The sequence below is a fragment of the Caretta caretta genome, chromosome 2 (assembly GCF_965140235.1).
Source record: "Caretta caretta isolate rCarCar2 chromosome 2, rCarCar1.hap1, whole genome shotgun sequence".
Lineage (NCBI taxonomy): Eukaryota > Metazoa > Chordata > Testudines > Cheloniidae > Caretta > Caretta caretta.
This window is the reverse complement of record NC_134207.1, coordinates 155614750-155629624: the sequence shown is the minus strand read 5'-3', so window position 1 is coordinate 155629624 and position 14875 is coordinate 155614750. Positions and strand designations below refer to the sequence as shown.

General features: G+C 41.6%; 1 protein-coding gene across 3 annotated transcripts in view; it reads left to right on the top strand.

The window, feature by feature from the left end:
* Positions 1-3234: 3234 nt before the first annotated feature.
* The window catches only part of STX17 (syntaxin 17), a 67671-nt gene continuing 56030 nt past the window's right edge, over positions 3235-14875 (top strand). The window contains exons 1-2 of one of the 3 annotated variants that reach the window (XM_075125509.1): positions 3235-3552; positions 8879-9060. In XM_075125509.1, the coding sequence (XP_074981610.1) occupies positions 8938-9060 (123 nt within the window). In that variant the 5' untranslated portion in view covers positions 3235-3552; positions 8879-8937. The remainder of the gene's footprint in view (positions 3553-8878; positions 9061-14875) is intronic. The other 2 variants (XM_075125508.1, XM_048839429.2) reach the window with 2 other exon arrangements.

Sequence of the window (14875 nt, the reverse complement as noted above, 5' to 3'; positions counted from 1 at the left end):
AGAGACTAAGGGGGAAAGCCCACTAGATATGTTCTGAAATCTACGTTTCTCCTATTCCACCATTGCAGATTTATTTAAAATGTGGTTTTACTCTCAAAATTATGTAAAAATAGCACCTTTTCACTTCACTGATTACTTCCCTGTGTGTGTGTTCAGAATTGTATTTGCTAAATTTTAACATGATTCACTTGTGCAAGCATTGCAGAGCCAACATGGGTAAGAGAATAGGGTGGACTACTTCCTGGTTTGTAGATTAATAATATTGTTAAGAACCAGTAGAAGGGCCATATTCTGCCCATACACCTATGTACCATCATTGACATCAGTAGGATTGTACAGGTGTAAACGAAGACAGAAATGACAGAAAAAATGAGTTTGATAGATGTATCTGAAAGCAGAACTTGAACCACAGAATCTTTATTATTGATGACGAGGCATGAGCCAGAACACACACAGCCTGGCTGTCTGTTTCCAGATGAGTTAAAGGGGCTGGTAATTTAAAAAAAAAAAAAAAAAAAACTTGGAGACTAGGCCAATATGATTTAGAAGTCACTGGAACACAAGAAATATGGAACCCCATAATGTCATTGTAACAGAGTAACTTTTCAGAGTAGAACTGCACTTAAAGACGAAGTGGAATTAAATACAACTGGAATATTTATTTAAAGGAATTTATTTTACTCTAACCGAAGTACAGATTTCTGTCCTTTTTTTCCATATTGAAATCCACTGTTTAATCATACTTGGCCCCCAATATTCTCTGAAGAACAGACATCAACAGCAGATATCGTCTAGATGGGGAACACTGGCCCATAGAGAACAGGGACATGAGGCGACTGAACTACAACTCCCAGGCGGAGCTGGATTGGCTGTTAGGCAAGGAAACGTCAACTGGGACTGGAGGAGCAAAATAGAATATGAACCCCCTTCTCCACTGGCTTATGGGCTGATCTAATGCTCACTGAGATGAGTGGGCATATCTCCACTGACATTAGTGGGCACTGAATCAGGCCATCAGAGAGTATCTGTGCACGTGGGTGTGAGTGAGTAGAGGCACCAGCTGAGTGGTGGAGAATTCTGTTTGTTAGAAGCGGGTGCAAATTTAATGAATTTATTTTGTGGGACAAGACTATGATACAGGAGAATTAACGGATACATTTTGTTTGGAGGGAGAGGAAATGTGTGATAAAGCAAAGTATAAATTTGTTTGTGGAACTCTAGGGGACCTATTTCAAATGTGATGGGGTGGCATATCCAAAAATAGTTATGCCACTATATGGAAATGTCAGCACCATTTTCACTTTTACTGAAGCAACTCTTTCCACCCAAGATATGGATAAACATGTCAATTTTCCATATACTTTTAAAGAGTATTAAGTGTAATATAAAGTCATACAAACATTAAAGATATGGTGCTAACTTTACTCTCCAATGCCCAAACAATCTCTTAGCTAATTTAAATTGCTGTTGCAACACTGTCTTTGCATTGGGAAACACATCTATTCTCATATTTTACGATTATTTTCATAGTAATCCTTAATTATTTAAACTTCTTTCAAAATATTTGGGGTCAGAGTTGGGATTCTAACTACGAACAAAATATAATCTGCACCTGTGTGTTACCTCATATTCTACTAGAAAGCCCCGTTTTTTTGTTCCATTAAATTTTAAAGAAAAAAATCAAAGCCCAATGTGCAAATGGACCACAGGGTTGCCAGCTGTGGGGTACAAAAAAATGGGACCTGGGGGCAAGTAGCCTGGACTGGCAGGGGCAGGGCGTCTATTGATGCTTCCTGTATATTAGAACATTTAAAGTGATGATGAGCTGAAGAGCATGGATTGGAGAGCACTGAGTCATTGAAGGGCCCTGCATACTTGGGTCTGGCTCCATTTTCTGCACCTCTGTCCCCCCAACCCAGGTTTGAGGAGAGCACCTGAGTCTCCTCATCTCTAGCCTTCCCTGTAGCCAGTACCCCCCACCCCACTGTGAAAGATGCTGTGCTCCCTCCCACCCCCAGGGAACAGATTCATCAGGGGACCAAACCAAACTCTTTACATAGAGGAAACCCAGAGGGAAAGGCAGCCCCAGGGCTGGGGAACAGGAGGTGACAAAATGTTCCAGAATGATGTAGAGATTTCTCAGGACAACCCTGGGAAAATCTGGACAAGTGCCAATCCTAGGGGAGTTCTAGGCCCAGAAACAAACATGTGTTGCATGTAGGGTGACCAGATATACCGATTTTATCGGGACAGTCCCGATATTTGGGGTTTTGTCTTACATAGGCCCCTATTACTCCCCACCCTCTTCCCGATTTTTCACACTTGCTGTCTGGTCACCCTAGTTGCGTGTTTATTTCAACGAGGAGGCAGTCATCAAACACAAGTGTTTTATTCGACTGTCTTTTTTACATTTTATAACATGATCAAATAGAAGTCTTTTGTCTTGTTTTCCTTTCCCCCTATTAAAATCTTGCATCATGCATCAATTTATTTTTATGAATCATTATAGTCAAATGATTTGTAAAAATAAAGTGATATATGGTATGAGATTTTCTGACTATATACATTAATGAAATGTTATATCTGAGACTGCACAAAAATTAGGAAATTCATGCTATCATAAGAAAGGTAACTCTGTTAATGAGGACCCCCATCCTGTGATTGAATGTCTGGGAGTGAATTTTATTGGGACTTTCCACCCCGTAAAGTCAAGCACATGAATAAGGGGCACAGGCTTGGGCCCTAAAGTTGTTATGGTTTGTTTGTGGCCCCAGATATAGGCTTGGAAGTATTAGCTTTTTAATGGTAAATGTCAATTTTTCTGTACAAATATTTCCATTGATAACAGAAATATACAGCGAGGCAAAGTAAGAAAAACGCTGTTTGGGAACTTTATAGAGCTTGTTTTAAAGATGATTACTGTGTATATTTTGACATATGCGGGGTTGACAATTTGCATTTTAAGGGGTATACAACTTTAACTTTTTGAATCTCAAATCTACTATCATTCAACAACCACTGTCTGATCCTTCCCCCCCCCCCATAGTTTCCCTGCAACTGTGAAAATGTAGATCAATAAAAAGTTTAGACCCCATAATTTTGCACAACTGTGCACATTTTAACTAGAAAAAACGCTGACCTGTAATCCACACTAGGAGAGAGCGAGATTGTACCAACTGAATTGGGCCCAGCCTCTCCCAAGCACAGGGCGCAGAGCGACGCCCGGCAGGGAGAATAGGGGCTGGGCTCTGCCGGGCCGGGGGCGGCAGCCTGGGCAGCGCCTCTCCGCGGGTGCGGCGCTGGGGCCCTCGGAGCCTGGCCGCGCTGCGGGAAGCAGGCCGGGCGCTCGCTGTCCGGCTGGGGGGTCTCCGTGCTGGGTGCGCCGGGGTGAGGAAACTCCCGGCACGTGGTGAGGCGGGGCCGGGCCGGGCGCTGGTCGCTGTCTCTGTCCCGCCGCCGCTTCGCCCCTGGCCGCAGCGCCCGCTCCGGCCCCTCCCCGGGCCGCCCCCCGCGCTCGGGTCCCAGCGGCGCCGCCTCCTGCCCGGCTGTGAGGTGAGAGCGGCTGGTCGGTGTCTCCCCCCAACCCCCCCGAAGGCCCCCTGTGGCGGCCCGGCCCCGGTTTCGGTTTCGTTTCTGCCCCGGCCGGCCCCATCCTGCGGGGCCTGCGGGCCCGGGCTGCGGACGCGGCTCCCCGGCGCCGGGGAGCGACCGACCCGGGGGGCGACGCGTGGTGGGGGCGGCAGGGGGGTGAGACGGGGGCGTGATGTGTTGTGGTGGGGACGCGCCTGGGGAGCTCGGTGGGGGCGCTGGCGGGGGGGAGACGAGACACGTTTCTCCGCCTCCCCTTCCTATTGCCAGAGCTGTGGGCGGCTCCCGCGGTACGTGTCTCCCCCAGGGGCTCCTGTGTAGCCGGGACTTAGGGGTGGAGGCGTTTGAAGTGGGGACTTATCCCGCTGTGGAGGTAGGGCACCTCCCCATCGGGGTCTCTGCGGCTTGTCCGTGCCACGGCAGTGATTTTTGTGAGGAGTTAGAGGTACAGTCGTCCGAGTTGGGTGCCAGTCCGACAGTTCAGTTCGTGTCTGCCCTGCAACGTTTCCAGCATCACAGCTGTGTCGGGATATCTGCCTCTAGCGTGCCACATACCCCAGTTTGTATCGCTGTAGTCTGGGAAAGTCCATGGCTCCTCAGCAGCGACTACTGCTTGGCGGACATGCAGCAGCAGCAGCCAAGGAGCAATGCGGTCTGAGCTGCGCTGTCCCCCAGAGACCTCCGCAATGTACTTCCAGAGAAAGAGTTGGGAGTCCAGCCCAGTGCGATGAGTGGGTTACAGCAGTGCTTCCTCAATTCTAGAAGCTCAGCCTCACTTCAGGAAAATGAAACCAATTGTGTTCCTTCAGAGCCCTGGCATGTGGTGGTACAGGCCTTCACCTCTTCATTTATTAATTGCCTGTGCCCCTCAGGGTAGTACCTGGTGCCCCCATTTTGAAATGCTGAGTTACAAGAAGATATCGCTCTGTAAGGGTTGAAACACTGTTAGCTGTCACACTTACTGTGTTTTAACCATGTGGTACGTGCACACAATCCGTCAACTTCTTTGCTGGCATAGCTGAATGGAGTTACACCAGCAGAGAATATGATCCCATGTTTAGTACTCTTCATGCCACTAACTGGTTACAAGCTCAGCTTGAAGTTGTAATGTGAACACCTTGTGATTAAAATTTTTGGACTTATACCTCTCTGAGGAAGATCCCTGTTGTGTGACATAGGTTATATTGCTGTATAGCAACACTATTAGTAACATGTAAACAGTATTTTAATTTGATTGTTGCTGCAGAGATAGGATGGTTTGAGGCCACTTCAAAATATGGCCCTATAAAACTAAATAAAAATAGTAAGTACGTACATTTATATTTACTTACTTGGTGATGTAATACAGTTGATAAGATATATGTGTGAATGTAAAACATGAAAACAGCACTGTATACGCAACAGATGTTCAAGTTTATTACACATTGTAACTTCAGTATATGAGTGGAAAGGAGTCCTGATAGGCTTCAGCAGAAGTACATGAGTATGAAACTTTGCAGGTGCATATTAACAGTGATCACTAAAATGTACATTACAGATCAAACTGCCTCAATTTTCACAAAGTTTAGAATAGAATTAACAGGTACAAAAATTGGCAAAATTGGAGCCCAATCCTGTAAAATTCCTAGTGCCCTCAACTTCCACTGTGTCTCAATCAATCTGAGCTGAGAGAGTTCTCAGTGAAGAGACTGTAGCTTAGTGGAAGATGCACTTGATTTGAAAACATCTCTGTTTTACTTTCAGTAAGAACAATCACTTAAAATGACTTCTAAAAATGTTTTTAATCTGACAGTTTCAACCTTACAAATTTGTCACCTGTTCAATGTCTTATATAGTACTGCCTTAAATCTAATCACACAGTAAACTTCAATTGTCTGCTGAACAAACTTATTAATTAATAACATACTATGTTCTGTAATTCTTCATATGTGAAGTTTGAGAGCAATAACTTTACAGTAAAGGCAGTACTCATATGTGTGGGAAATATTGACAATCCACCTGTGGAGTGGAAGATGGACACAATACAGCTTGCATTTTTTCTAAAAGCTCTCAGATAATTGTTGCTTGATGCTAGTGATAAAATTTATGACAGTAACCACAGGAAGCAATGTATATTTATTTTAATGCAGATTAATTGGCTAATAATATTTCAGTCTTGTTTCAATTAATATTTTTCAATGAGCGAAAATATGCAAATGATCTCTGTATGTCTAGTGTGTGTGTGTGTATATATATATATATATATATATATATATATATATACACACTAATCTAAATCATCGTTCATCTCCTGTTTCAAGGCCTCAAAAGAAACATGAGAAGAAAAAATAAGGGAAAAAAGAAAAATAAACTACTTATCTATTCAATGGTTGATCTTGAAAAGGGTTATGGCTCAGTGAGGGGTCCAGATGCAGCTGGTTGGGGCTTGGTGGGGTGGGGATCTGGGTGTGGGTGACTCGTCGGGGTGGTCCAGGTGCAGGGGGAATGGGACTTATCGGGGGCGGGGGAGGGGAGGCTCGCTGGGAGGGTCTGGGTACAAGGAGGTCTGGATGCACAGGTATTGGATGGATGGGGGATCCCTCCCCCTACAGCTGAGGAGTGATGGGTGCAGTAAGAGTTGGGGAGGAGGAGAGGGGAAGTTTGCAAAGGGGACAAATCTGGGGGTGGCTCTGACCCAGCCCTGGATGCTGTGCAAGGGAAGAGGAAGTCCTGTCCTCCCCAGCCTAGCTGGTACTAGCAGCTGAGCCCGGTGCAGGGTAGGAGCCACCAGAAGGATCTTCCCCACTCCTGCCTCCTGCCCAACAGTGATTTACCTCTCTGCCAGCTGCCCGAAACATACTGCTGGGGAGGGATGCATGGCCACTTTTGTGGCTTCCCTTTGCTTCCCTGTCAGAAAGTCATTTTTCTGCGGGAAATCAATACATCTGTAGGGGACATAAATTCTGCACATGTGCAGTGGCGCAGAATTCCCACAGGAGTAAATTCACATAAACTGGAGAGATAGGTTAGCTCTGCTTCACAGTGGCCCCACATAATTTACCTGAACTGTTGACCTGACTCTGAGTGTATCCTAAATAAAAATAACAATTAGACACAACAGTGTTGTTAGCTTAATTACAATCTAATTTATTCAAATACAGCCTATGCAGAAGATTTCAATTAATTTTTACTGTATGGTGAGTTTTAAGAGTCTGCTATTCTGTTATTAAGGTAATCCAGGACAAAGAAGAAACTGACACATGCTAAATTTCTTAAAGGAACCAGTTTGTAATTAATTTTAATTCAAACTCATTTGTGGATTTACTTGTAAACTGTCAGAAGATTCTGTACTTAAAGAATCAGTGCTGTAAATTTTGGGCATGATGCACTGTATTCTTTATTCATAACAAAAAGAAGTTGAATTCCTGCTTTTAAATGCAAACTGGAACTCAGTCATAACTGGAGAGTTGACTGGTGTCTTCATAATAACTGTTAAATAAGGACTTTTCTAATGTGATGTAGTCCAGTAAAACCAGATAAAAGGACTGATGTACTTTTTTTAAACCACTTGACACTCTGAACATCAGTAATGGTAGAATTTTCTAGGGCTTTAAGGAATAGATATATTGAAATATTAAACTTCAAATTTTTCAAAATTTAAAATTAAAGGCGCTTGATGCATACTCATTTCAGGAATTGCATGTATAAGTGCAGAATTTGTTGGAATGGAAAAGGACATCTAAGAGATCACCTAGTCTATCCCTCTGCATTTTGGAGTAGAGTGATTCATAAACAATTGCAAAACTGAGTAACTAAAATGCCTTTCTTTGGAGGTTGTGAAACAGAAAAAGGTAAATCAGTGATACTGCTGAGTTTAAATATTTGAAGGGAAACCTCCAAAGCTGATGTGCTTGAAACCTGTTCTGCTGTTTTTTAAAATCTGCTTGTCCACGTGATTTTTTTGTTCAGGAAAAAATACATTCTTTGGTAGTATTTTCTTCATAAAAGAAAACGATTTGTAACTCAACATGATAAATCAGAGGGTGATGGTATTGAAATTTGATTCATCTTGAACTGTTTTCCTCTCTGGAAACTCCTATTTCCCCCCATCAGAAGTTGATCTTTCTCCTTTTCCACAGGCTTGGGCATGAAGTGCTAGGCCCGGCCGGCTTTTCTCTACTTGACAAGAAGTTTACAATTCTACGCCTGCTCTGTGCTAGGAGGGTTCTGCCAATTTAACTATACAAATATAGTTTAACTATACCTGCAAAACTCTCCTAGTGTAAAAGCGCTTTTACACTAATCTGTGTCAACACTAGTCCTTTTACTGTCATAGCTATGTTGGCAAAACTTTCTTGTATAGAGCTGCCCAAATTTGTATTTTTTTTTAAAAGGAAAGTAAATCAAAGAAAATCATGTTTCAATAAATTGTATTAATACAGTGCTAATGCTGCATGAATAAAGGGACATTTTGATTTTCAAACTCTCACATGAAGTTTTTCTTGTTCCTTGTGCATACACAGTATGATGGAATTTTTTTCATTAGTCACATGATGTATGTGTTTGTGCACAAGTGTGCGTTTATATGCAGCAATATAAAATTCTACATATCTTCATCTTAGGGAAAAGAAACCCCCCCCCCCCCCAAGTACAGTTTAAAGAAAGATGCAGAGTCAGGTTACTTAATCCCACATCCTGTAAAAATTTACACAATATGCTTAGTCTTTGTAGAATTGGGGCTTTAATCATTTTTGCAAGAAGGTAGAGTCCATTTGCTGTGGGAACCTTCACTCAGGATTTCCTGATTTGTGTGTATGTGCGTGTGTGTGTGTGTGTGTGAACTTTCACCCTCAATTTTATATTGGTGTCTTTTCCAGAATATCTTTGATTTTACAAATATGTACAAAGCTTAGAGAATTTGAAATTGTAAAGTTTGCGTTCTGAGTCTGCAAAGCACCTAATCACTATTTTAACATTAGTATGTGCATAATAAGTCTGTCCCTATTCATCAAAGCACTTAAACATATTCCTTAATCATTTAGCTGTTTTGTCAGATTAAAAACATTGTCCACTGAAAATATTCCCCAAGAATAAAGTTCTTAATTTGTTTTGTGAGCACTGGCATTAATTTCAGCTAACGAATCATGCAGGCTTGAATAATTAATTCGTAACAATTACATTTTTTGTATGAGGGGCATTATGTGAAATATTGATACCTTTTTTGTTTTTAAAAGCTTAATATGGTTAAACTGTATCAGAGCAAGTAATATTAATAAATCTTGCTTAAGTCTAAATATCTTTTTCTTTTTAGGGGTTTCTAGATGAGTAAAGGCTTATTGGTCAAGTTCTGGCTTGATAGATATTTTTAGGATGTCCGAAGACGAAGAAAAAGTTCATATTCGTCGTCTTGAACCTGCCATCCAAAAATTCATTAAAGTGGCAATTCCAACGGATCTCGAAAGGTTGAGAAAGCACCAAATTAATATTATGAAGGTTAGTTTTTCCTCCTACTAATATAGTTTTTATTAATGTACAGAAGCCATTACACTTAAAACATTTATACTAATTTCAGCCAAATGTAGACTATAAGATGAGATGCTTTGACAAAAAACGTGACTATTGTTTATTTGACAGTGTAGTTTAGCGGTTCTTTTATTCATCTACTCTGCAAACACATCAGTCATAGAAGGTTTACCTAGCAATGGATAAACCCACACATTCAGAAAAACCTCTGTTTTGTGTTAGTGTGTGTTTACCTGTTCTATCAGTAGTAGGAAAAATCCTGAGATTGTTAGTTTTACACAATTCTTATTTAGGCAAAACTCTTCTTTGCTTCAGTGGAAGATTTTTACAAGTAAAAACTATGTAAGGAACTCAGGATTTGTCCTAGTGTTAGGTTATTAGTAATTAAAATGAGGTGGGAGAAATAACTGTTATTTAGTGTTCCTTAAAGCAAAGAGAAAAATCGTTAATGATTGGTTATTGAAAATTGTATCTGAATCTTAATACCAGACGGTATGTTTTCGATTGACAATATGATTGTTGAACTGGAAAGCCACTTGAACAAACTTGAATATTTCTCTTTTAGAGCGTTGAGAAAAATAAACCGATAGTTTAAATACCGGAGTGTATTCTGGGAACTACCATAAGAGATGCTATGTTTTTAAAGTAATTCTGTAGGAGATTTACTCAGTTAATACTGAAATGGGTGGAGAAAAACAGGCGGTGTATGAATTGTGAAGTAAGGAGCATAAGGAACATAATATTGATTACATTCATTCAGAAACAGTGAAAAGATTGAAAGAGGGTGTATTTAATGGAAGAAATTATATCTGACACCAGATCGCAAACCAAGGCCCCCAATTTTACAAAGATTTATACACATGCTTAACTTTATGCATAATGAGTAGCCCTCTTAACTTCACTGTAGCTGCTCTTGGTATATAATGTTAAATATGTGTTTCAGAGTAGCAGCCCCAACCTGAAGCAAATACTCACCAGCAACCACACACCGCACAACAGAACCACTAACTCAGGACTCTTTCCTTGCAACAAAGCCTGTTGCCAACTGTGTCCACATATCTTTTCAGGGGACACCATCATAGGGCCTAATCACATCAACCACACTATCAGAGGCTCGTTCACCTGCACATCTACCAATGTGATATATGCCACCATGTGCCAGCAGTGCACCTCTGCCATGTACATTGGTCAAACTGGACAGTCTCTACGTAAAAGAATAAATGGACACAAATCAGATGTCAAGAATTATAACCTTCAAAAACGAGTTGGAGAACACTTCAGTCTCTTTGGTCACTTGATTACAGACCTAAAAGTGGCAATTCTTCAACAAATAAACTTCAAAAACAGACTCCAAGGAGAGACTGCTGAATTGGAATTAATTTGCAAACTGGATACAATTAACTTAGGCTTGAATAAAGACTGGGCGTGGATGGGTCATTACACAAAGTAAAACTGTTTCCCCATGTTTATTCCCCCCCCTTCCTCAGACGTTCTTGTCAACTGCTGGAAATGGCCCACCTTGATTATCACTACAAAAGGGTCTCTCCCCCCCCCACACACCCCCAATCTCCTGCTGGTAATAGCTCACCTTACCTGATCACTCTCCTTACAGTGTGTATGGTAACACCCATTGTTTCATGTTCTCTGTGTATATAAATCTCCACACTGTATTTTCCACTGAATGCATCCGATGAAGTGAGCTGTAGCTCACGAAAGCTTATGCTCAAATAAATTTGTTAGTGTCTAAGGTGCCACAAGTCCTCCTTTTCCTTTTTAAGTATGTGTGTTAACCTTTGTAGAATTGGGGCATAAATTTGTTTAATTAACTTGGGAAAGGATGAAGAGTTTGGAAGAAAATTTTGTGGGCCTATGGAGCATTAACCAGCATGGCTCATTGAAAGACCTGGAAAATTTCAGTCTGAACAGTTAATCTGGCAAAGTTACACGGAATTGAAAATAGCGTCTTCTAATGGGAATTTTTGGGCAACCTTTACTTATGTGGTGCTACCAGCTCCCTGTATAATAAATAAAATGGAGGAAAGGAGAAGCCCTAAAAAAGGAATATCTGGTGTCCATTGTTAAATTTGGGGGTTACAGGAGGTGCTGTAACTCTTCTAAAGCCGTTGGTGAGCTTTCAGTGATGGCATAATGGATAGTGCAGAGTGTGTACGAATATTGACATAACTGTTTCCATTGGAAGGAAGCTTAGAATGGAATTTTTTTCAATAGATCAACCATCCAACACACATCAAAAGAAACTAAAAAAGCATTCCCTCCCATTTGAAAGAAATACATATATATAAGAGACTATCTTGTAATAAAAACCAAGGGTGGACAGATCACCTATTGAATAGAGTAATGCAGAACTAAGGCTTAACTTTCACCATTCCCTTTCTCTTGCTAATAGATTTAAACAGAATTAAATATTTGTGGCTTACATATTAGATCAGGGGTGGCAAACTTTTTGGCCTGAGGGCCACATGGGGGAATAGAAATTGTATGGCGGGCCATGAATGCTCACAAAATTGGGGTTGGGGTGTGAGAGGGGGTGAGGGCTCTGGTTGGGGGTGCAGGCTCTGGGCTGGGATTGGGGATGAGGAGTTTGGGGTGTAGGGGGGTGCTCTGGGCTGGAACCAAGGGGTATGGAGGGGGATCAGGGCTGGGGCAGGGGTATGGGAAGGGTGCAGTTTCTGGCTGGGGGTTCGGGCTCTGGGGTTGGGCTAGGGATGAGACGTTTGGGATGAAGGAGGGTGCTCCATGCTGGGATCGAGCGGTTTGGAGAGTGGGAGAGGGATCAGGGCTGGGGCAGGGAGTTGGGGCATGGGGAGAAGCTCAGGGGTGCAGGCTCTGAGCAGCGTTTACCTCAAGCAACTCCCGGAAGCAGTGGCATGTCCCTTCTCTAGCTCCTAGGCGTGGAGAGGGCCCTGACCCTCAGAGCGGGGCCATGCCATGGTTTTCGGGAGCCGCGTGGTGTGGCCCCCGATCTGGAGCCCCAGCTGGAGCGCCTGAGCAGGGCTGAGCCAGGTGGAGCAGACCCGAACCAGCGCCCCGACCAGAGCGGGACTGAGTCGCGTGGTGCGGCCCCACCTGGCTCCCCACTGGGAGCTCGCGGACCAGCTTAAAATGGGTCTGGCCCACAGGCCATAGTTTGCCCATCCCTATATTAGGAATTAGTCTAAAGTTAAAATACAGCTAAAAAGTTTTAACTGGTATTTTATATGCTTTCTGTATTTTTTTTTTCGATGCAATAAAAGTATTACTTCACAAAGCTATATAGAACAAAGTGTCAACCTATGGATATTGTCCATACCATGTCAGTGCTGGAAAAACCTCACTTATGGTTTATAAACATCTTTATAACAGGCTTCAAACAAATGGCCAAGCACTTAGCACAGAGTTTTATATTCCGGTTTAAGCAGTGCAAACTGATGAGAACCGGTATATTCACCCATGGAGTTTGCTTTCTTTACTGATAAGAGAAAATTATCCTTACTATTACATGCTATATGTTTCCTAGAACCTTGAAACGCACAATGTAAATTAAGAGCCATCCATTGTAGCATTATTAGGGAAGCCACTTGAACTTTCCACTATTTTTAGACTTAATAGCCAGAACTACACACTTTCTTCCGGTGTCTCCCTTTGTTAGTGACACCTCCAAAAAGTGTTTGTAAAGTTCCTGTAGGAATGAGGTAGTTTAATGTATTAATAGATTGCTTCACTACCTGGTTGATTGAGAATGACATTTCCCTGCCTGTAGATTGTTCAACATATTGTGACCTTAGTATTTATGCCCACTGAGTGAAATTAGACACTGATGGGCTTTTACCAATTATTTTCAGTCTCCTTTGGTTTTTCCTACCTTCCTCTTTCTCCCCATCCTGATTCTTTCACACATGAATATTTTTAAAAGCTATTTTTCTGTGATTGGTGAAAACATGCATATAAAATATATCCTCTAAGATGAAATGAGTCTGTAGGTCAGTGCTGATTTAACTTTTACTGTGTACAAAAGCAGGCAGCTATGACCAGAATTCTGTCCAAGATCATTGTCAGGGAAACTCATGCTTAGCAACAGCTTAATTACAGACAGTACAACCGCACATTGTTTCTGGTGACCACATAGTAGAAACATTCTACTTTATCTATGGTTAGAGCTTAATTTAAGTTTTTAATTTCAAAATCTTATGCATTTTGAAAAAGTATCAGTGATGGATATCTTATTGCTTTTCAGGTAGAGAACAGTAGTGTGCAAACTATTAAATGATGCAATTAAGTGTGACTAGAGAAGAGAAAATTCTTTAAACCAGTTTTTAACACAAATCTTATTTTTCAGGTATTGGCTATACCTTTATTCCAGCTACATCACCTTAGTTTCTTATACTAAAAGCAAGAACTAGTAGCAATATTTAGAACAAGTTTGTCTTTCTGTTTTCAGAACAATGAGGAGAAAAACTCTGAAACCTGTTATCAGAACGTTATTGGTTGACCAGCTTCATGTACTGTACACAGCCCATAGCTGAAATTCGGGATTTTTGTTTTACTTAGGTCTGGTTAATTATCAGACCATAAAACGTAACAATCCTAGAAAGTGAACCTCCTGAAATGACTGAATTACACAAATTCTGCTTGATAGGTCGGAGACAAACTCCCCATCCCAAAGAAACTGTTAGAAAACACTCTTCCTACTTAACATAAAACAAAACAAAGCAGAGTTGTAAACACTGACTAAAAATCCCTTCCCCTCTCAGTTGCTCAGCTTTCATTCTCTAGTTTTGAGATGTCATAATTTCACTAGTTCATCAGTCACCTAAAGCTGAGTCTACACTTGGGAAAAACAATGAGGAGTCCTTGTGGCACCTTAGAGATTAACAAATTTATTTGGGCATAAGCTTTCGTGGGCTAGAACCCACTTCATCAGATGCATGGAGTGGAAAATACAGGAGCAGGTATAAATACATGAAAAGATGTGAATTGCCTTATCAAGTGTGAGATTAGTCTAATGAGACAATTCAATTGACAGCAGGATACCAAGGGAGGAAAAATAACTTTTGAAGTGGTAATGAGAATGGCCAATTTCAGACAGTTGACAAGAAGGTGTGAGTAACAGTAGGGGGAAATTAGTATTGGAGAAATTAGGTTTCCATTTTATAATGACCCAACCACTCCCAGTCTTTATTCAGGCCTAATCTGATGGTGTCCAGTTTGCAAATTAATTCCAGTTCTGAAGTTTCATGTTGGAGTCTGTTTTTGAAGGTTTTTTTGTTGAAGAATTGCCACTTTTAGGTCTGTTATTGAGTGATCAGGGAGATGGAAGTGTTCTCCTACTGGTTTTTAAATGTTATAATTCCTGACGTCAGATTTGTGTCCATTTAATCTTTTGCGTAGAGACTGTCCGGTTTGGCCAATGTACATGTCAGAGGGGCAATGCTGGCACATGATGGAATATATCACATTTGTAGATGTGCAGGTGAATGAACCTCTGATGGTGTGGCTGATGTGGTTAGGTCCTATGAGAGTGAGGGATCATCCTTCAGGATAGATTGTAGATCCTTGATGATGTGCTGGAGAGGTTTTAGTTGGGGGCTGTAGGTGACGGCTAGTGGCGTTCTGTTACTTTCTTTTTTGGGCCTGTCTTGTAGTAGGTGACTTCTTGGTACCGTTCTGGCTCTGTCAATCTGTTTCTTCACTTCACCAGGTGGGTATTGTAGTTTTAAGAGCACTTGATAGAGATCCTGTAAGTGTTTGTCTCTGTCTGAGGGATCGGAGCAAATGCGGTTGTATC